At 39.9% G+C, this 24,224-nt stretch overlaps 1 protein-coding gene across 6 annotated transcripts; it reads left to right on the top strand.

The window, feature by feature from the left end:
• Positions 1 to 4: 4 nt before the first annotated feature.
• LOC106594453 (uncharacterized) lies at positions 5 to 24,224 on the top strand. 6 transcript variants are annotated; one of them, XM_045720067.1, is made up of 17 exons: positions 5 to 1,053; positions 1,201 to 1,306; positions 3,741 to 3,853; positions 4,355 to 4,492; positions 4,626 to 4,698; positions 4,828 to 4,881; positions 5,090 to 5,146; positions 5,314 to 5,386; positions 20,810 to 20,899; positions 21,759 to 21,812; positions 21,915 to 22,007; positions 22,135 to 22,263; positions 22,445 to 22,516; positions 23,005 to 23,070; positions 23,171 to 23,299; positions 23,571 to 23,736; positions 23,853 to 24,224. In XM_045720067.1, the coding sequence occupies exons 3-17, from the start codon at positions 3,797 to 3,799 to the stop codon at positions 23,895 to 23,897; spliced, it is 1,296 nt and encodes a 431-aa protein (XP_045576023.1). In that variant the 5' UTR covers positions 5 to 1,053; positions 1,201 to 1,306; positions 3,741 to 3,796; the 3' UTR covers positions 23,898 to 24,224. The 6 variants fall into 6 exon arrangements, with proteins under 6 accessions (XP_045576023.1, XP_045576021.1, XP_045576020.1 ...); XM_045720065.1 differs by lacking the exons at positions 5 to 1,053; positions 1,201 to 1,306 and adding an exon at positions 3,294 to 3,445 and having other exon boundaries at positions 23,174 to 23,299; XM_045720064.1 differs by lacking the exons at positions 5 to 1,053; positions 1,201 to 1,306 and adding an exon at positions 3,294 to 3,445.

Raw genomic sequence — 24,224 nt, 5'->3', positions numbered from 1 at the left:
GCTCATGATCATTCAAGTAAAATGTGTAGGATTTGTGTGATGTCTGTAACTCAACATGAATGTATTCTCTGAACTGCCTAAGTGTTCTATTGTCATGAAGCTTCAGGTAACATTTGATATAGATGTCTTGTCTGTACATCCCAGTCACATGGCAAGGATGTCCTCTGAGACATATTACATTACAGTACATAAGTGACAGAGGCTGGGGGTTGTTCTAATTGCTCCTCCCAGATGAAATGCCTGTAATCCACGTTAGTGACCGAGAGGTGGCCGAGAGGTGATCCAGGGAAAATAAATGAACCATGTTTGAAACCCTGTTTCCTGATCCAGCCTATATCTTACTCCCTAGGTATCCAAGCCAGAACAATGGGGCTTCAGGTTATATTGCTATTGATATAGAAACTCCACCATTCTTCGACAGGCGAGTCAGTCATCTGCAAGATATGAAGATGGAGAACATTTGTACCCAACACAAACAACATCCTTTCATTCTTATCCATGTAATAATTTCACTTTAAGCGGCCAAGGAGGGAAAGGCTTGCTAAAAGAGAGGAACAAGAAGCCAATAGTCCATGGGGGAACAGAGACTGAATCCTGGCAGAAAAGACTTGCTGAACCCCCTCTGGTGAATGGCACCATGATGCCAGGTCAACTTTACCAGATGATGAAGCCCTTGACAGATCCTCTTTATTTTTGGGGTGATAATCTAACTAACTTCATAACTGATATCTTAGGTCGGGTTAGCCTCTGTCTCGAATCTGTAGGTCAGTGGTTTCCAACCTTTTTCGGTTACTGTACCACCAAATGAATTTTGATCTTTCTTTTCTCAAATACAGTACACCCTGTGGATAGGCCAGGTACCTCCAGCGTTCCTAGTACCAATGGTTGGGAACCACAGCTGTAGGTGACAGTGCTGGGGTAGGGGAGGGTGTTGTGAATCTGAACCCTGATGATATCTGTCATTGCTCCCACAGCACTAATGGCCATAATGATGACCTGAGTCCCAATACTGTGATTCAGAATAAACCTCAAGAGTAATGGCCTGTCTGACAGGTGAGATTGTGTCTGTTTCTCCGTCTATTGCTAACTGTGTGCTCTTTACAGTGAAATGGGAAAGATTGTAGGAGAGCCTTATGGAAAATAATAGGCATACCATGTTTGAGGTCATGTTTACTGATCCAGTCTGTGTCCTCTTGCTAGAAGCATTCATCACCTTGGGTCAGCAGAAGAGACCACTGCTCTGGTGGATAAGCAGGCCTTGGACAAGGACCAAGTCACCAAATGCCTTTAGTTAATAGGTAGTACTGTGAGTGGTCATTCAGTTTTCCATTATTTGCTGGTGAACTGGTAACTTGCTAACTGAATTATGGGTTTGGTTGTTTTCATGCTCAGCATTTTTTTTCACCAAAAGACAAAGGACCTAATGACATGGAGTCAAGGAGATGCAAACTTATAAAACGTGATAAGATATTATTAAGTATAAGATATCTTGTTAAAGAATATTACATGAGTGCCTCCCGAGTGGTGCAGCGGTCTAAGGCACTAAGGGTTCAATCCCGGACTGTGTCGCAGCCGGCCGCGACCGGGAGTCCCATGAGGCGGCGCACAATTGGCCCAGCGTCGTCCGGGTTAGGGGAGCGTTTGGTCGGCTGGGATGCCCTTGTCCCATGTCCTTGTCCCAATGAACGCTTGGCAGGACGTGTTTCAGAGAACGTATGGCTCTCGACCTTCGCCTCTCCTGAGTCTGTACGGGAGTTGCAGCGATGGGACAAGACTGTAACTACCAATTGGTATCCCGAAAATTGGGGAGAAAAAGGGGTAATTAAAAAAAATATATATATATTACATGAAACAATGTTATAATACTGTATAATATGATAAGACATGACAGGAAATATATGATATGATATAATGTATATAATATATTTTTATAAATATAAAAGTACAATTGTGACTAGCTCCATCATAATGAGTCAAATCAACTTCAAGACACATTTTGAGCTTTAGTAACTGTTGAACAGAGGACCTCCTGCTTACTATACCAACTTTATTTCTCAACTCCCAATATCGAGTGATTAGCAGTCATACAATTGGAGTATCACTTCACAGTGATGATTTTGGGGAAAAATCACAGAAAGTCTGCCTTATGTTTTCAAAGTTCAAACCTCAAGATACGACTTCTGTATTCCGACACACGGACATGGCACGATTGCTACTGGTCAGCATTTTCTTGTTTCTTATGTAGCAAATTAGTACATTGATACATGGAAGAAAGAAGTTGATGTGTAACACTTGCGTCATAACATCTGTTTACAGTTTCATACCAACAACTAGCAGCATGCTTGGTTACAGTTGATGTTTTAGGGAAGTAGACCTCTTACTCATCATGACTGATTATGATAAAGGACACTCATTTAAAGAGGGCCCTGTGAAAACAGATGTTATAATTGTGGTAACATATGTTATAATTGATTGTTAATTAGATTGTGAAAGTATGTGCAGTCCCACCTTGATGATGTCATAGGTATGTGGTCAATCATTTCTCAGAGCGCGAGTTATATATTATGTGAAATATCAAACTGCTTATTTTGTTTTCTGTCACTCTTATTTTCAGTTTGTTTTCAGCAGCTTTTCAAGTTCATGCAGGCAGCACACACACACACACACACACACACACACACACACACACACACACACACACACACACACACACACACACACACACACACACACACACACACACACACACACACACACACACACACAAGTCCAGGCTCATAATCGTTCAGGTAAAATGTGTATGATTTGCGTGATGTCTGTAACTCAACATGAATGTATTCTCTGAACTGCCTAAGTGTTCTATTGTCATGAAGCTTCAGGTAACATTTGATATAGATGTCTTGTCTATACATCCCAGTCACATGGCAAGGATGTCCTCTGGTTTTAGACTTACAGTATTATATTACAGTACATAAGAGACAGGGGTTGGAGGTCGTTCTAATACCACACTGGTTGGAGTTCAAGCAGTTCATTAGGCTGTTGTTGCTTGTGGATGTGTAAAGTCAACCGTCAACATTTGAATGATATGACACAACTTCTAACCAAGTCATTTCAAACCTTTTCTATGTTTCCATTGCCAACTGAACAGAATGCATGTTCCTTGCTGTTAAACAGTGTTCATCTAGCTCCCCATCTTTATAAATTACAACTTTGAAGAATCAAAGGCCCCAAATAATACACATAATGTTTATTCTGTGCGTCATATTGTACGTACCATAGCTCCTCCTCTGCTTATATAAACAACCAGGAAATCAGGAAATGGCAATCCATTTCACTGAGCGTGGAGGTGGATGTGTCATCTCAGAACTGAAAATGTTTTTGTTTGAAGTGGGTTTTTTGGTTGCTGTTTTGCAAGTCTATCCAACCTACGCTGTCGAGAATCAAGGTAAAATACCACATTATTGTAGAATTAATTTAAAAGTTTCCCTATTTCTCCCTAAAGACGGATACTTCTGCTAAATAAACTGCTTCAGGGCTGGGCCCTCAGAGAAGTCAGACCTGTTTGAGCGCTAGTCCTCTTCTTACACAAACTTTATCTATTCTTCTTATTTATTGTATTGCGATCTCAAACCTAGTCTCTTTCTATATTCCATTTTGTTTTTGTCTAAAGGAATTTGGAAGTGATTTTAGTAATAATACACAGAAATGTGTCCTAAATTAAACTTCCTTGACATCCTTAGCATGTACTTCGGTGGAAATTGATTGTGGAAATTTGAAGACCAGGGATGGTAGATACATGTATCTATACGACATTCCAGGTGTATCTGAGATTGCGGGGCTCAACATGAACGGGGTAAGTTCAAATCTGTGTTTTAGTTAAGCTATACAGGAAGTAACAACTGCAGGAGAGCAGTGGATGCAATCCACACAGAATTACTTGAATTAAAATAATACCACTACATACAGTGCATTCAGAAAGTATTCAGACCCCTTGACTTTTTCCACATTTTGATACGTTACAGCCTCATTCTAAAATTAATTACATTGTTTTTTAGCCCTCATCAATCTACACACAATACCCCATAGTGACAAAGCAAAAAATCGTTTTTAGAAATAGAAAATGGAAATATCACATTTACATAAGTATTCAGACCCCTTGACTTTTTAATTGTGTGTAGATTGATGAGGGGGGAAAAAAACAATTTAATCCATTTTAGAATAAGGCTGTAATGTAACAAAATGTGGAAAAAGTGAAGGGGTCTGAATACTTTCCGAACGCACTGTACATTCCGTACTGATCATTTGACTTGCCTTTTTCCAACTTGAAATAGTTTTTTGTCTTTCTTTCCCACAGACTGCCATTGCTAACAGTGGAGGGGACAAGCCAATGGAATTTGATAAGAATGAGGTGGTAACAATGAACAACAGTTCAATCACCCTCTATAAATGCCAAAATCTGACAATGAACTTCATTTACAGTGATGCTACACAGGTGAGCCCAGTAATTTCACATTTTTTAGAGGTTGATTATAACAACTTACACATTTGTCTTTTTATTTCTGGGTTTAATCCCGTATTATTAGGATGCAACTGATGAAACAATATCCCTCCTCATTCCCTCTTAGCAGAAGGCTGGAACTGAGTCTAATGGTAAACAACCCCCAGTTAAGGAGAGATGTTCCCATTACATTGTCACAGGTAGACAGTTGACATTCCTCTTTTCCATCAATTTCAAGTATCTTTCAAGGACACGTAGAGAAAAGCACTAAATCATATTCATTCATTTTGAATACTGTACACCTTTTAACCTCTGTCTGGCCTTTGTAGAGATGAGGAATGAGGTTGTGACAACTGCACCTTTGAATTCAACTATCATCAAAGGTGAGTACTGAGATGGCTAATATTCATGATGAACATTGAGAGACCAATGTAAATCCCTTGAGAATTAGTTTTTATGTTTTCTTTTCTGAAAGCCTGCCTGAAAATTAAACTAAGGAAAATACTGCATAGCACATTATTCTGTGTTGTTCAGTATTTTGATTGATTATGTCATGGAAATGACTTTATTCTCTCTAATCATCCATTATAGATGGAGACAATCCTGATTCAAACCGTGGTGACACTGATTTGATCTGGAAAATCATTGGTGAGTGTTTAAGCAAATCTATCACCACAGCTTCCTCTGTATGAGAAAATAACAAGTAAATCTGACCTCAAAATGGTGCTACCAAGATCAACTACTGTTAGGTTATTTTAAAACCTTTTCATTTGTGTGAATATGTCATCATCTGATGACTACATTTTGTTTTTCAGTTGGTATTGTAGCTGTTGTGGTGGTCATTGCTGCTCTGCTCTGTGTGTTTAAACCTTGGAGAGACAAACAGTGGTGAGTATCCTATATAATTGTTTTTGTGTTTGTGAAGGGAGCTCTTTAAGTCAATTAGAATTGTTGCAGAGGGTGTATGTTAGTTATGAGACTAGTTCTCTCTGTCTTACTACTAGGGTTTAAAGTCAGACCAATGGGGTCCTAGCAGGTCACAAACAGGATGAGAACAGCCTGGAACTTGCAGGCCACTTACAAACTATAGACTTGTTGGCCATTTTGTCAAGTTACTGTTGTTTATCAAACATTATCCTTAATTTCTTATTAATGTAATAATCTAATCTTTAGCCACCAAGGCCACAGAGACGTGGAAGAGGGTCAGGGCAATCCAGAACCAAACTCCATTCCTCTGATGCAGAATGAGCGACGTGATGCCAGGTAAACCTTTCCACATCCCTTTATTGATCTGTAATCAACCACAGAATGATAGTCTCTCTTATCTTCAGCTGTTGCTATGGGTCATATTAGTTTCTGTCTCTATAGAACAGTAGCTCTCCAACCCTGTTTCTGGAGAACTACTGTCCTGTAGGTTTTCAGTCCAAACCTAATCTAGCACACCTGATTCTAATAATTAGCTCAGGGATGGGAAACTGGCAGCCTGCAGACCCCCGTTGTACTGTTGACAGCTAGAATAGTAGAATACACAAGGTGCAATTTCGAAATTTGGTTGTTCATCAGCAATTGTCCTCTTGTTATGTCAGTCACTGACAGTCGCTCAATTAGTCCATGTCAGCTAACAATTTTTTAGATTGGTAAATTAATCTAGCCAGCTATCGAAACTTGTGGTAATCATCGTCAAATTGCTAACTGGGGGGGACCCATTGACTTTGTAAGTCACTCTCTTTTAGATATCATATTGACATGCTAGCATTTCTCTCCACCCTATGGCAAAATGTGTAGAATTGCAGTAAATTAGCTGTAAAACTGCTGTTTATTGATTCCACGAATGGCAAAATGAATAGAATAGCATGAAATGACGGCTTTGGGCCGGCACCGACTGCATGTGTGGGTATGAATGTGGGTACACAGACCCACTAGCCACTACAACCCCTCATAATGAGTTCGGATTTTTGTGGCCCCCATCAAAGTTGCCCATCCCCGAAAGCTGCATCAGGTTAGTTACAACTGGGATTGGAGACAGAACCTACAGGATGGTAGCTCTCCAGGAACAGGGTTGGAGACAGAACCTACAGGAGGGTAGCTCTCCAGGAACAGGGTTGGAGAGCCCTGCTATAGAAGGTAAAGGAAGAAATACTCAATAGATCCGCATGGCATTTCTAAATACCAGTAATGTCTATTGGCAAGCAACAACTTTCAGCAAAGACCCTGCCTTTTGAGCCCTGCCCAGGCAAGACATAACATATTCAAGCCAGAAGGGCAACTGGTGTATTTTTGACTGTGGTGTAATGTACCGTAGATGATTCCAGTTGTACCTGTGGGTATCTGACTGAACCTTTGGTACATGTTTTATCACAGAGACATCAGAAAGCCTGATGACGGTGAGACTGTTGAGGCTGTGGTTGTTCCCAGGTTAGTTAAAATACCTCTATTACATCTTTATACTCTACTCTGTCCTGGATCAGTTTGCCTTGCTTATCCTTACAGTCATGGTCATCATGATCTCAATTTTAGTGACCAAGGAGGTGAGCCAGGAGAGGAGAACAGGCAGCCCATGGACAATGAAGAGACAGGCGCTGACACCCCTCTGCTGAATGGAGATGCCAGGTAAACTGTACCACATGACTAATCACCTGTCAGTCCTCTGTAATGTAGGCTATGGATATGGAGAACATTTGTATCCTTCCCAATCGAGATCCTTAAATCCTTATCAATGTAATAATCTCCCCTTTAGCGACCAAGGAGAGGAAGGCGTTCTAGGAATGGAGGATGGAAAACCGTCAGACAATGACAGAGCAGACACTGAAACCTGTCAGAAGACACATGCTGAACCCCCTCTAGTGAATGGACACCATGATGTCAGGTAAACTTGATTACATATTGATACATCCACAACTCATTGGGTATAATGTCACCAACCCCATTTTCCCAGGGTTCATTTTAGCCTCTGTCTCTTTAGGGGACAGTATTATGGTGGATCATGAATGTGAATGTTGATGTCTTATTTCTCCCACAGGGTTAACAATGAGACTAAGGAAGTGACTCCTGGTGCACAGAGTCCAGGACCTCCTCAGATGAATGGAGGACCTCCCATGTTTAACAGAGCTGCAGAGGAGACCACTGCTCTATTGGACAAACAGGCCTTGGACAAGGACCAAGTCACCAAACCTCCTGAGTTAATAGTAAGTACTGTTTATGTCCTCTGACAACTGGTGAACTGTTTGGCTTGGTATCTAAAATGATGGGACTGGTTGACTTTTAGCTCCAGCATATTAGTAAGTCTTGTGTTTTTCCCAAGGACAAAGGACATAATGACATGGAGTCAAGAAGAGGAGAACTGTAACAAGCGGTGGACGTTTGTATAACAAAAGAGAACCTAACGCCATATAATAAGATACAGTAATACTGTATATAATATACATATTATAAGATACACATTTGTGACTTGCTTCATCATAATCAGTCATGTCAACCCAAAACACATTCTGAAAAGTCTTTCAATGATTTTCTAAAATCTAAGCAGTTTATTAAGTTAATTCTCTATGAGACAGCTGTAACTTGGATAAGTTAGGAAATGTGTTCTAGTATATCAGTTGAAATTACAAAACGGCCCAAAACTTTTAGATAACTTATCTAAATTATTATTATCTACATGTTTAATTACTATTATCTGAAAATGAGTGTGCGACATGACTGATTATGATACAACACGTCACATATTAGCTATACAACATTATATATCAAATTATATGAAAGTATGATAAGATCATACACTAGTATTGTATAGTATACATACAAGCAATTATATATATAACACACACGTGAAAAGATGCTTAAAACATGAACCTCTCTAGTATTGACATATCCAAGATCATGAGGTCTCAATGTCTTGTGGACATGTCAAATAGCTAAACATTGACTAGGCGTTATTTAGAGTAGGCCTCATTATCACAGGGCCCAGTCTAAGAAGCTCTGTTTTACTGAAGCAATTATTCATTACTTCTGAAATGAGAGTTAGCATGTCAGTTAAAATAACTTGCATAATTTGTCCCATTTAACACACACCTGTAATCCTACTTTCAGTAAAGAAAGTTCATGTTCCATTTTAGACTCTAGATGATATTACACCAGACTTTATTTAAACCACTGTTTTCATAGGAAATCATGATTGGTCAGTTAAAACAGGTAACACTTCATATGGATGTTGTCTTTATAATGCAATATAGGAGCGTTAATAACACCTTCTATGCATAATGCATCAGGATGCACAACATAGGTGCTAATAACTGCTCATGGACATCTATAACTGAATGAAGCATTATCACCAGGATGTGTAATGCCTTATGAAGCAAAGTATTACTATGCCAGATGCCATATTTGAAAAGCACATTAGGATCGTTATATTATACATTATGTGCTCGATAAGTGATTGGCCATATTGTAATTTCACTGCACACCCTCTTACACCTATGTAACTCCACCCAAGTTGCAAAATGACACAGTTGTTCTTACCCTGTAAGCAGTCTATGGACAAGATAAGAAAGCAATCCATGCTTTGGTTTTGTTTACTGTACTTGGTCACAGAAATGCTCATGTTTTAGCATTTGTGGCACATATCCAAGTCAATAACCCTGATATAAGCATTTTTGCATTTCATATCCAAATCATCCTAAAGCAGGGATCCTCAACTAGATTCAGCCGCAGGCCGTTTTTTCTTTTTTTCTTTGAGTGGATGGTCAGGGTGCTGGAACCTAATTACAAATCATTTGTAGACTGCACATTAACTGCAAGAAGCCCAAACATATATAATATTTCACCAAAACATGATCATTTCAAACCCTGCTTACATTTGTTTATAATCACATATATCTATCTATTAAGCGTGGGATTTCTTTCCAAAATTACAATCACTTGGAGCTGATTTGCTGGTGTTTAAAAAAAAAAAATTCAGGGGAGATTAAAAAAATGTAAAAAAAATTGCCAACCTGGACTCAGGGGTAGTAACATAGTAAAAATACATCCGGGACTCTCCAGTTAGTATGATACTGTATTAATTAGTGGATGTCCATCCATTTCGGATGATATGTTACGAATTGCAATTTTTATATGTTACGAATTTGCAAAATGTATGATATGTTACAAATTCAAATATCTTGTGGTTAACGTTAGCTAAGTGGCTAGGTGGCTAACGCTAGCTAGGTGGCTAGCGTTAGATAGGCTAGGGCTTAGGGTTACGGTTACATTTAAGGTTAGGTTAGGTTGAAGGATTAAGGTTAGGGGAAGGGTTTGCTAACATGCAAAGTAGCTAAAAAGTAGTAAGTAATTGCAAAATTGCTAATTAGCGAAAATGCTAAAGTATCTCGTGATGATATTCAAACACGCAACCTTTGGGTTGTTAGACGTTCGCGTTATAAGTCCACCCATCCGAAACCAAAGCATGGATTGCTGTCTGTCTGAGCTTGTCCATAGACTGCTTACAGCTTAAAGAAAGCAAATAATATTTTGTAATTTGGGTGAACTATCCCTGTAACAGGAGTGCGGAACTCCTACGTGAAGTCGTTACAGTATAGCCCTCTGACACAATTTCCTAAAGAGTATTTCGTGTAGGTCATACCACTTAGCTTCATAATCCATTGAGGCACACACTGGTTGAAGTAACATTGTATCCACATAATTTCAATGAAATTACGTTAAACCAATGTGGAGTAGACATTGAATTGACGTCTGTGCCCAGTCGGAAGGCATTATGCTGCCAACTTATAATTACATTTATTAGCAGCCATTAGAGCCTATGTCGTGCATTATAATGCATATTGCGCAGATAAGGTGTTATAAATGCACTTATAACACATTATGAAGAGGGTATTCATAGGAAGTGTTACCCGCAGCTCTTGCGGAAGGAACTGTACCCAAGTCCCCAGCTACTAGTGACATTGTGAAAAATATCACACCTTTAGACAGGAATTGTGTAGCTATGTTAACATTTGTGTTCACCGTTTCATAAAAATGTTTAACACATTGAGAGTATCTGTCAGGTCAAATGACTTAGGCGAATGACATACCCACCTACTTTGAGACCTTATAACCTTAGTGTCAGAAAAGGTTCATTTTCTTCCTCTTTTGATTATGTTAATTTGACTTACTTGTAATGTATTTGATGTCATGTATGTTGGTTGGTCCCATACTTTCATGAATGGTTTTCGCCTATTGCTTTTATGGTTAGTTACCTTCCACATGTATTTTGAATTATTTCCTTATTACATTTTTATGACCAATTTACACTGAGTGTACAAAACATTAAGAACATGACAGACTGACCAGGTGAATTCAGGTGAAAGCTATTATCTCTAATTGATGTCACTTGTTAAATCCACTTCAATCAGTGCAGATGAAGGGAAGGAGACAGGTTAAAGAAGTTTTTTTAAGCCTTGAGACATGGATTGTGTGTGGGTGCCATTCAGAGGGTGAATGGGCAAGACAAAAGCTTTAAGTGCCTTTGAACGGGCTGTGGTAGTATGTGCCAGGCTCACTGGTTTGAGTGTGTCAAGAACTGCAACGCTGCTGGACTTATCACTGACAAACAGTTTCCCGTGTGTATCAAGAATGGTCCACCACCCAAAGGACATCCAGCCAACTTGACACAACTCTGGAAAGCATTGGAGTCAACATGGGCCAGCATCCCTGTGGAAAGCTTTCGACACCTTGTAGAGTCCATCCCTTGATGAATTGAGGCTGTCCTGAGGGCAAAAGCGGGTGTAACTCAATATTAGGAAGGTGTTCCTAATGTTTGTACACTCAGTGTATAGCACTATGCATTTTGACTGTTGGATTGATATGATCTGCTCATACATTGCCAATACAAGTGAGTGAGTTAAGACTATTGTTTAATGAACGACTCAGGTCTGATGGATACAATTGTCCCTCATACTCTCATGTATTATTTGTAACAAACTTTTTGCATGTATTTGTATGAACAAACCTCCACATTATTGTCATATCTACTTTTTAGGAAGGCTATTCTGTAGAGTTTTGTGTATGGTCACAACTTGTTTCATTTAATACGTTAACATTTTAGTAATTTAGCAGATGTTCTCATGCAGAGTGATTTACAGGAGCAATTCAAGTATAGTGCCTTGCTCAAAGGTACCTCGACAGACCTAATCGGCTCGGGGATTCAAACCAGTGACTTTTCAGACTTTTCAGAGTTGCTTTCCTTTTAACATTAAAACATTCCTTTCCAGTTTGTGGTCGTGTTTTCTTCAAATTAGACACTGGTGGAGAGGGAAAGATCAAACTCGTTTTCAGTTTTTCAAGTTTATGCAGACACACACACACACACACACACACACACACACACACACACACACACAATCACACACACACACACATACACGTGCCACGCTAATGCTCCGGGTTTCTACAGTAGCTGCTCATGTGATCATGTACACAGACTGTATGTCTGTCTTTGTGGGATGTCTGATGTGTTCACCAGTAACATACAGGAGCCAATGATGGTATGGCATGGTATGTATGGTACAGTATGGTATGGATGATGAGTTTCTGATGTTTTCCTATTTCCTCCCACTCTGAAATGTACCATGTGATTGTAATAATGATATTCCCTTCACACCCTCCACTCACTGAGGGTCAGATGTCACAGTCAACCTAGAGTGTTCACCATCTTTATAAACATGTTAAAAACGCTAACTACTAGTGATCACTTTACCCGCTGAATCATTCGAACAGTTATCTACCATGAGGTAAAGTGATCTAACATGCGGTAAAGTGATCTAACATGAGGTAAATGGGGCAGCAGGTAGCCTAGTGGAGCGTTGGGCCAGTAACCGAAAGGTTGCTGGATCAAATCCCCAAGCTGACAAGGTAAAAATCTGTCGTTCTGCCCCTGAGCAAGGCAGTTAACCCACTGTTCCCCGGGCGCGGAAGATGTGGATGTCGATTAAGGCAGCCCCCCCCGCACCTCTCTGATTCAGAGGGGTTGGGTTAAATGCGGAATACACATTTCAGTTGAAGGCATCAGTTGTACAACTGACAAGGTATCCCCCTTTTCCCTTCAGTTCAACAAAACCATGTTCTTCATTCCTACAGTACAACAACAGCCCCTTCTAGTGGTCAGAAGTGTTGTGTGCAGGACCCTGAGTTTTTACTGATCTTGTGACCTTCTAGACAGGTCATGTGGGCAGGAGACAGGTAATATGGACCTAGTAATTAGTTCTGCACTTCAGACACATTGCAGTGCACCACCTACAGTGCAATAAAGCATAACACTATTATCAGACTGCCCCACCAGTAGGAATCAGGTCAAGTTGTCATCCTACTGGAGGCTTTACATGGCGGAAAGGAACACTTATTGAAAATATTATAACTTTAATATCAATGCATTAAGTTGTATACAAAATAATCTAGTTTAATTGTCACAAAACGTTAATATATTTATTCAAAAACCAGATGTGTTTATTGTTGCTCCTCCTTATGATGTAACTTCCGCTCAATAAGAGAAAGTGTGTCTTTACCGCCTTGATTTGCTTTGCACCGACAGACTGGAACTCAACACGCAGCACACAGTTGTTTGTAATAAGGGCCCACCATGTCTATTTCTTATCTGTTTGGTTTATTATTGACAATCCTGTTAATTCAAGGTAAGAAGATTGTGTTTTAAATTTGTATTTTTTCTGGGTGAAGCTGACATTTCATGTCTTAGTCTCCCCAATTCCTGACACATATTTACAGTAGTGTAGTTGGTTTAGCTTTTTCGACGTCTTGAGTGTTTGCTTATCTCTCAGATATTTGCCGTTCTCTTGAAAAAGTTACAATTCTCAGGAAAGAGAGATTGCAAAATATAAATTCTCCCTCAACGAGTTTTTCTCCAAAATGGCGTTGACAGTAGAGCAAGTTTTGGGCGTTGGCTACAGTACCAGCACTGTTACAGTATTTCTTTGGTTGTGAGATGTCTCTCCTGCACTCCTATAAACTATATCACTACATGTTAATGTTATCAGGGTCTGTCAGTTTAAACTGTTTTTATCAAACATGATCATATGCTATTGTCTTTATAAAGCAGGCTGCTTCTTCTGGACATTTGTATCTCTTCAACAGCAGTAAATAAAGATATGTGCTGTAGAAGGCTGTGGTAATTGTTTTTCAACATACATTACCTCTTCCTCCTTTTTTCTGCAGGCTGTTGGGGTGGAGAAGAAACCAAGAATGTTAGTTGTGCAAGCCTCCGAACTGGAAATGCTTACAAATACTGTGTAAAGGACAAGGAAAAACCTAAATGTGTGGAGTGGCAATCAGTGGATTCCAATAAGGTAAGATATCTGTTTATTGTATCTCACAAAAACTCTCGTGACTACAACTACAGATGATGTACAACTTTCAAACTGGGGATTCAATATGATTCACAGGCTTCACTATCAGACTACTGTAGAATCAGAAATATGACTGTCTTTCACACTTCAGGGGAGGCAGGTAGCCTAGTGGTTAGTGCGTTGTGCCAGTAACCTAAAGGTTGCTGGATTGAATCCCCAAGCTGACAAGATAAAAATCTGTTGTTCTGCCCCTGAACAAGGCAGTTAACCACTGTTCCCCGGTAGGCTGTCATTGTAAAAAAAAAATTGTTCTTAACTGACTTGCATTGTTAAATAAATAAAAAATATAGACAGTAGATACAGTTTAATGACAAATGTATTCAAACATGTAGCATATTGTTTTTGAGTGGTAGATGTCTAACTTTTTTGTATTTTGTATTTTTTCTTCCACAGACGTCTATGTGGCTTGCTGAACTTTGCCAACACAAAAACACTACACATGCACCCAATGTGATTGATGTCAGCTACTCCTGTATCAGCCTCCTGGAGTGTGTCAACGTAGACCACACTGCCATAAGCAATGTGACTGTGAGTATGGCTATTTATCACTGCAGTTTAGGCAATGTACAGATAGTTACCTTGTAAACTACAATACCAGACCAAACATTCCAGTTGCATGTTAATAATTTGATATTGATGTTATCATATTTCAGGAGCATTTGACCCATTTCGTTGTGTTTGGTGCATCAGGTGAGATGTGTATATTGCTTTTCAAGTTTGAGGAGCCTCCTTGTTTAATAGTTTTTTTCTCGTATGTTTGGGGTCACTTAGAAATGTCCTTGTTTTTGAAAGAAAAGCCAAAAATGTGTCCATTAAAAAAACATCAAATTGATCAGAAATACAGTATAGACATTGTTAATGTTGTAAATTACAATTGTAGCTGGAAACAGCTGGCCTTCTAGGCAGAGTTGCAAAGAAAAAGCCATATCTCAGACTGGCCAATAAAAATAAAGATCAAGATGGGCAAAAGAACACAGATACTGGACAGAGGAACCCTGTAGAAGGCCAGCATCCCGGAGTCGCCTCTTCACTGTTGACGTTGGGACTGGTGTTTTTGCGGGTACTATTTAATGAAGCTGCCAGTTGAGTGAGGCAACTGTTTCTCAAACTAGACACTAATGTACTTGTCCTCTTGCTCAGCACCGGGGCCTCCCACTCCTCTTTGTATTCTGTTTAGAGCCAGTTTGCGCTGTTCTGTGAAGGGAGTAGTACACAGCGTTGTACGAGATCTTCAGTTTCTTGGCAATTTCTCACATGGAATAGCCTTCATTTCTCAGATCAAGAATAGACTGACAAGTTTCAGAAGAAAGTTATTTGTTTCTGGCCATTTTGAGCCTGTAATCTTGCTGATGCTCCAGATACTCAACTAGACTAAAGAATGCCAGTTTTATTACTACCGTAATTTCCGGACTATTGAGCGCACCTGAATATAAGCCGCACCCACTGAATTAAAAAATATATATATTTTGAACATAAATAAGCCGCACATGTCTATAAGCCGCAGCTGCCTACCGGTACATTGAAACAAATTAACTTTACACAGGCTTTAACGAAACACAGCTTGTAACAAAAAAATAAATAGGCTTTAACGAAACACGGCTTGTAACAAAAAAATAAATAGGCTTTAACGAAACACGGCTTGTAACAAAAAAATAAAAAATTTGCAGTAAGCTTTAGTTGTCTTTTTGCACTGAGTCAATTCCTCACGCTGCTGTTTCCAACGTCTTATCATCGACTCATTAAGACCAAACTCCCGTGCAGCAGCTCTATTTCCTTTTCCAACAGCCAGATCAGTCGCCTTCAACTTGAAAGCTGCATCATATGCATTTCTCCGTGTCTTTGCCATGATGAGGGTGACAAAATGACTACCGTAATCAGAATGATGGGAAGTTTGAGCGCTCGATTTAATCTAAACAGTAAACAAAAAAGTTGTTTGACCTTAACCCGTTCGGCAATTTCATTGGTCTAATGAAAGCTTCATGCCGCCAAAAAACTGAGCACGTCACAGAATGTGTTTTTTTGGGATAAATCCATATATTAGCTGCGTCATTGTTTAAGCCGCGATGTTCAAAGCGTGGGAAAAAAGTTGCGGCTTATAGTCCGGAAATTACGGTACTATAAAAAAATTGCAAAAGGTTTTTCTAATGATCAATTAGCTTTTCAAAATGATAAACTTGGATTAGCTAACCCAACGTGCCATTGGAACACAGGAGTGATGGTTGCTGATAATGGGCCTCTGTATATGCCTATGTAGATATTCCATAAAAATGTGTCACTTCCAGCTACAATAGTCATTTACAACATTAGCAATGTCTACACTGTATTTCTGATCAATTTGATGTTATTTTAAATGGACAAAAAATGTGCTTTTCTTTCAAAAACAAGGACATTTCTAAGTGACCCCAACATTTTGAAAGAATACAACTGCAGGTGAGTGTTCCTCTGTAACAACAGAGCAGAGCATATTGAAGGACAACTGTTGTTTCCACTGGCACTCTGTTGGGTTGTCATCAAATGATTCTCTGTTATAAATGTCATTAACTAGGTCTTTCATTTTATTTTCTCTTTCACTTCCCAGGTGAGTGAGTCCACGTGATCATTGTGTGGTACAGTAACACTCTCTTATTAAGCTTAAAAACATGAAACAATATCATAGTCATTGTCAATGGGCAAAACTGTGTTCAACCATTTAAAATATTATTGCATCTCTGACAAGTGATTGTTGCAGTCAAATTCCACTTGACTGTAGATTCACGGTAACTGGACTTCTCCAAAACTGCCCTCTGATGCCGCTGATGGTCATTAGTAGCCTACCAAACTTACTAACGGACAGTTGCTAATGGTGTGTTCCCTCTAATCACTCTGACAGAACCCTGGCATTCAGAGTTTGAGTGGAATAGGATCACCTGTTGCGCAGTGAGAGCCAGCTCCTCATAACTGGTTGATGCAGCATCAACTCATAACTGGTTGATACATGGAATAAAACATGTGTTCCTATAAGCCCATGTTGCACAACATTTTTCTATAGGCTATGCTATGTATTTGCATGAGAAAACAGTTTTGATGGCCTATATTAAAAAGAGGAGGATCCCATCAGCTTTCTACAGGCTAGGCCTACTATATTTATTTCTCAACTTTGCTCATATTAAGCACATTGCTTCGCTTTACAACCGGAGTAACCTACCTGGCTGGGCTGAAAATGAACCGCTGGAAAGGTGTCCTCCATTTGCTATTCAAGTGCATAGTCTTTTTTTCCCCCCTGCCCCTGTTCCGACAGAGGCAAGATAATGGCCTATTCTAAATTAAAACTAATTTAACACATATATTATTTAGTATATGTAAAGACAAGATTAAATTGAGAATAGTCTGATGGGTGAGAACATTATCCCTTGTGAATGATGCTCAGCGTGTGCAGTCTATAAGGAAAGAAACAGCGCATGCATTCATTTGTGACTTTTTAACATGGTAGTCACATGCATCATTTAGCCTATAGCCCATAGGCCTGTATGTTTTGCTAAGATTTTATTTTCTGGATTTCTTTTATTTTCTGGATTTATGGGCCTGTATGGTCCGGAAAGATATATCCATTTGTTTTGTTATGTTTTGACAACTCTTTTTGTCTAGAATTCAGCCCAAATAAAAATATTAAACTTCTGGAGAACACAGAATCCAGCAAATACAGTATATATACAAAAGTATGTGGACACCCCTTCAAATTACTGGATTGGGCTATTTCAGTCACACTCGTTTCTGACAGGTGTGTAAAATTGAGCACACAGCCATCCAATCTCCATAGACAAACATTGTCAGTACAATGGCCTTACTGAAGAGCTCAGTGAATTTCAATGCAGCACAGTCATAGGATGCCACCTTTCCAACAAGTCAGTTCATCACATTTCTGCCCTGCTAGAGCTACCTCGGTCAACTGTGTCAGGAACCGGCTCAAAGCCCGTAACAAAAAGAGAAACAACATGGAGATAAGGAATAACAAAAATAGATTTATTAACTGAGGTAACCTATATACAATTAATAATGGTGTATGTGTAGTCAGTAGTGTAAGTGAGTGGTTGTGTGTATAGATGTGTTGAGAAAAAAAATGGCACAACCAAACTCAAACAGTGTGTCTGCATGGAGAGAGTCTCCTCAATGAATGGGGAAAGGGTGTATTTATCCCGGGACACACCCGGGTCCAGGTGTGTCCCATTTCACTGACGACCCTCCCGGCTCTGCCCACCGACATCCTAATTAGGAAAAAGAATTTGGCAGACAGAGTGGGAGGGTCGTCACAAGTGTAAGTGCTGTTATTGTGAAGCTCACAGAACGGGACGGCCGAGTGCTGAAGCGCAAAGCGCCTAAAAATCGTCTGTCCTCGGTTGCAACACTCACTATTGAGCAGTGTAAAGCACTTAAGTAAAGATACTTTAACGTTTTTGGGGAATCTGTACTTTACTTCACTATTTATATTTTTGCCAACTTTTACTTCACTACATTCCTAAAGAAATTAATGTACTTTTTTACTCCATACATTTTCCCTGACACCCAAAAGTACTTGTTACATTTTGACAGGAAAATGGTCCAATTCACACACTTATCAAGAGAACATCCCTGGTCATCCCTACTGCCTCTGATCTTGGGGACTCATTAAACACAAATACTTCATTTGTGAATTATGTCTGAGTGTTGGAGTGTGGCCATGGCTATCAGTACATTTTTTTAAAATAATAATTGTACCATCTGTTTCGCTTAATATAAGGAATTTGAAATGGTTTATACTTGTACTTATACTTTTGATACTTAAGGACGTTTCAGCAATTCCATTTACTTTTGATACTTTTTAAACCAAATATATCTATTTAAAACCAAATACTTTTAGACTTTTACTCAAGTAGTATTTTACTGGGTGACTGTCACTTTTACTTGAGTCGTTTTCTAGTAAGGTATCCTTTTACTCAAGTATGACAATTGAGTACTTTTTCCACCACTGCTACTGAGTTCCAAACTTCCTCTGGAAGCAACGTCAGCACAAGAACTCTTCGTCGGGAGCTTCATGAAATTGGTTTCCAATGGCCGAGCCAAAGATCACCATGCACAATGTCAAGCGTTGGCTGGAATGGTGTAAAGTTCGCCGCCATTGGACTCTGAGGCAGTGGAAATGTGCTCTCTGGAGTGAAGAATCATGCTTCACCATCTTGCAGTCTGACGGATAAAACTGGGTTTGGCGAATGCCAGGAGAACGGCAGGAGAACGGCAGGAGAATGCCCCTGTAATAGGGTCAGATGCAGAGAATCCCAGTGTAGAGAGGGGAACTGGCCAGGCAGAAACAGCAATCGGAACCAAATAAAACAAAACGGAGGATAATAAGGGTCCCTGAAGACAGTGCAACTCTCTGGGGAATACAAAAGAAGGCAGCCAAACATCAATGTTGGCCTTCATTAAAACAATCCGGAACCAACAAACACCCAAGTGGCCCAGAGTACCAAGCTCCTCATCAGACTGGAGGTAGGACACCTGCAGAAAAGAAGGCTGATATGGAGGATGTAATTCAGGGAGAAGTGGAGAAAAGTCCCCTAATGAGCCATCCAGACAAAAATCATTGATGAAAGGTGAAACATGAATGAATGAAATCATCTAGGTGTGAGTAGTTTATATTACCGGTTTCAGAGAAGGACATTCTGTGTATGTGAGTATAACCTCTGTCACTGACATGGCTTTTCAAGAGAATGTGCAATCTGCAGATAATCTCACCTTAGTTCAAACTCTTGATACATGTCACAAACAAAACTCGCCTTCAAGACAGAAACTCAGTTCCCTTAACCCAGTGATTAGAAAACATCGTACCGTGAACCTTTTTTGAACCGTTAATCAATGTTTTGGGAACCTCGTGCCAAGCCTACAGAAAGACAGTATTAAGTCACTGATTATTCCTAGCATTATTTCTAAGAGGGAATAGATGGAACATTTATTGACTGACTCTAATCTTAATTTAATATTTTTCTCTGAGACATGGCTAAAGAAATGTTCTCCTATTTCTGCCTTTAATCTCCCTGGATACCCCATAGTCAGGAGATACAGGTGAGAGGGCAGACGGGGTGTGTATTTACATGAAAGATAACATTAAATGCAATCGTATTGAATGGAAACATGCCAATGACAAGCGCCTTGAGAGACCAATGTCAATCCCTTGAGAATTTGTTTTTTTATGTTTTATTTTCTGAACGCCTGCCTGGAAATTAAACTAAGGAAAAGACTGCATAACACATTATTCTGTGTTGCACAGTATTTCGATTGATTATGTCATGGAAATGACTTTATTCTCTCTAATCGTCCATTATAGATGGAGACAATCCTGATTCAAACCGTGGTGACACTGATTTGATCTGGAAAATCATTGGTGAGTGTTTAAGCAAATCTATCACCACAGCTTCCTCTGTATGAGAAAATAACAATTAAATCTGACCTCAAAATGGTGCTACCAAGATCAACTACTGTTAGAAGGTTATTTTAAAACTTTTTCTTTTGTGTGAATATGTCATCATCTGATGACTACATTTTGTTTTTCAGTTGGTATTGTTGTTGCTGTAGTGCCAGTCATTGCTGCTCTGCTCTGTGTGTTTAAACCTTGGAGAGACAAACAGTGGTGAGTATCCTATATAATTGTTTTTGTGTTTGTGAAGGGAGCTCTTTAAGTCAATTAGAATTGTTGCAGAGGGTGTATGTTAGTTATGAGACTAGTTCTCTCTGTCTTACTACTAGGGTTTAAAGTCAGACCAATGGGGTCCTAGCAGGTCACAAACAGGATGAGAACAGCCTGGAACTTGCAGGCCACTTACAAACTATAGACTTGTTGGCCATTTTGTCAAGTTACTGTTGTTTATCAAACATTATCCTTAATTTCTTATTAATGTAATAATCTCATATTTAGCCACCAAGGCCACAGAGATGTGGAAGAGGGTCAGGGCAATCCAGAACCAAACTCCATTCCTCTGATGCAGAATGAGCAACGTGATTCCAGGTAAACTTTTCCACATCACTTTATTGATCTGTAATCAACCACTGAATGATAGTCTCTCTTATCTTCAGCTGTTGCTATGGGTCATATTAGTTTCTGTCTCTATATAACAGGGCTCTCCAACCCTGTTCCTGGAGAGCTACTGTCCTGTAGGATTTCCCTTCAACATGAATCTACTGTAGCACATCTGATTCTAATAATTAGCTCAGGGATGGGCAACTGGCGGTCCACAGACCCCTTTTTTACTGGTGAGATCTAGAATAGTGGAATACACAAGGTGCAATTTTGAAATTTGGTTGTATATTAGCAGTTTTCCTCTTGTCATGTTAGTCACTGACAATCACTCAATTACCCTATGTCAGCTAACCATTTTTCAGATTGGTAAATTTATTTAACCAGCTACCTAAGCTTGTAGTAATCATCGTCACTGCAGACCCTGATAATGAGTTCGGATTTTTGTGGCCCCCATCAAAGTTGCCCATCCCTGAAAGCTGCATCAGGTTAGTTACAACTGGGATTGGAGATAGAACCTACAGGAGGGTAGCTCTCCAGGAACAGGGTTGGAGACAGAACCTACAGGAGGGTAGCTCTCCAGGAACAGGGTTGGAGAGCCCTGCTATAGAAGGTGAAGGAAGAATTACTCAATAGATCCGCATGGCATTTCTAAATACCAGTAATGTCTATTGGCAAGCAACAACTTTCAGCAAAGACCCTGCCTTTTGAGCCCTGCCCAGGCAAGACATAACATATTCAAGCCAGAAGGGCAACTGGTGTATTTTTGACTGTGGTGTAATGTACCGTAGATGATTCCAGTTGTACCTGTGGGTATCTGACTGAACCTTTGGTACATGTTTTATCACAGAGACATCAGAAAGCCTGATGACGGTGAGACTGTTGAGGCTGTGGTTGTTCCCAGGTTAGTTAAAATACCTCTATTACATCTTTATACTCTACTCTGTCCTGGATCAGTTTGCCTTGCTTATCCTTTCAGTCATGGTCATCATGATCTCACTTTTAGTGACCAAGGAGGTGAGCCAGGAGAGGAGAACAGGCAGCCCATGGACAATGAAGAGACAGGCGCTGACACCCCTCTGCTGAATGGAGATGCCAGGTAAACTGTACCACATGACTAATCACCTGTCAGTCCTCTGTAATGTAGGCTATGGATATGGAGAACATTTGTATCCTTCCCAATCGAGATCCTTAAATCCTTATCAATGTAATAATCTCCCCTTTAGCGACCAAGGAGAGGAAGGCGTTCTAGGAATGGAGGATGGAAAACCGTCAGACAATGACAGAGCAGACACTGAAACCTGTCAGAAGACACATGCTGATTCCCCTCCACTGAATGTACCCAAGGTTGTCAGGTAAATTCTCCACATGAGGACTCCTTAAGTAAATCTTCATTATCTGTTGAATGAAATCTCATTTATCTCTTCAGAATTGATCCCATGTATCATGTTAGTCTCTGCCTCTATGGAGGACAGTGTTGTTTGTGCTGGATCAAGAGTTTTAATCCTGATGATAGCCCTGTTATTGCTCCCACAGGGTTAACAGCCAGACTGATGACCCACAGCTTCTGGGTCAACCTCAGAGCAATGGACGCGTGCCCTATAGAAGGTGAGAATGTGTGTTTGTGTCACGGCTGTCAAAAGGAGCAGACCAAAGTGCAGCGTGGTTGTAGTTCCACATTTTATTAAATCCGTGATACTTTGCATAACATAAATAACTGAATTTACAAAACAACAAACTGTGACGCAGAGAGAAACAAACACTACTCAAAATATAATAACCCACAAAAACCCAGGAAGAAAAACCCCTACTTAAATATGATCTCCAATCAGAGGTAACGAGGACCAGCTGCCTCAAATTGGAGATCAACCAAACAACCCCAACATAGAAATAGAAAAACTAGAACTTAAACGTAGAAATAGAAAACATAGAAAAACACAAAACACCCCTTGACCTACTCCACTATAGAAAAGGACATCTTACTAGGATCAGGACGTGACAATTTGTCTGTGTGTAAAGTTGTATGGGATGGTAGAGGAGGTTAAATAACTGGTTGAGGTCATGTTTCCTGATCCAGTCTGTATCTTACTCCACAGCGAATCACACCTGACTGATGGGGCTCCAGGTCAGGGTGCTGGTGAGACTTCACCCCTCCTCTGCAGGTGACTTACTCCTTTGTCACTTAGGTCATGAACATGTAGACCATGTGTACCCCTCTCCAACAGATCCTTCAATTCTTACCCATGTAATAATCACCCTTAGAAGCCCAGGAGAGGAAGGCGTGCTAGAAGGGCAGGACAGGAAGTCAGCAGACAGTGGGGGAACAGACCCTGAATCCTGTCAGAAGACACATGCTGAACCCCCTCTAGTGAATGGACACCCTGATGTCAGGTAAACTTGATTACATATTGATACATCCACAACTCATTGGGTAATAATGTCACCAACCCCATTTTCCCAGGGTTCATGTTAGCCCAGTGTTTCCCAAACTCGGTCCTGGGGGCCCCAAGTTTTGTTTTTTGCCCTAGCACTACACAGCTGATTCAAATAATCAAAGCTTATTTATGAGTTGATTATTTCAATCAGCTGTTGATTATTTCAATCTCTATAGGTGGCAGTATTATGGTGAATCATGAATGTTGATGTTTTATTTCTCCCACAGGGTTAACAATGAGACTAAGGAAGTGACTCCTGGTGCACAGAGTCCAGGACCTCCTCAGATGAATGGAGGACCTCCCATGTCTAACAGAGCTGCAGAGGAGACCACTGCTCTATTGGACCAACAGGCCTTTGACAAGGACCAAGTCACCAAACCTCCTGAGTTAATAGTAAGTACTGTTTATGTCCTCTGACAACTGGTGAACTGTTTGGCTTGGTATGTAAAATGATGGGACTGGTTGACTTTTAGCTCCAGCATATTAGTAACTCTTGTGTTTTTCCCAAGGACAAAGGACATAATGACATGGAGTCAAGAAGAGGAGAACTGTAACAAGCGGTGGACGTTTGTATAACAAAAGAAAATCTAATAAGATATTATAAGATACAGTAATATATGATATACAGTACTTATTATAAGATACACATATGTGACTAGCTTCATCATAATCAGTCATGTCAACCCCAAGACACATTCTGAGCAGTGTGTATTACTGCACAATGCTTTTCAGAAAGCTCAACAGTTTATTAATTTCATTCTCTATGTGACAGGTGTAATCTGGATAGGTTAGGAAACGTGTTTAAGTGAAATCAGTTGAAATTCCAAAACAGCCCATTACTTGTAGATAACTAAAATTACAAAATTATTGTTATCTGAAAA

Source organism: Salmo salar, chromosome ssa06 (assembly GCF_905237065.1).
Source record: "Salmo salar chromosome ssa06, Ssal_v3.1, whole genome shotgun sequence".
Taxonomy (NCBI): domain Eukaryota; kingdom Metazoa; phylum Chordata; class Actinopteri; order Salmoniformes; family Salmonidae; genus Salmo; species Salmo salar.
The sequence above is the reverse complement of the archived record's forward strand: the minus strand, read 5'-3'. Positions and strand labels throughout refer to the sequence as shown.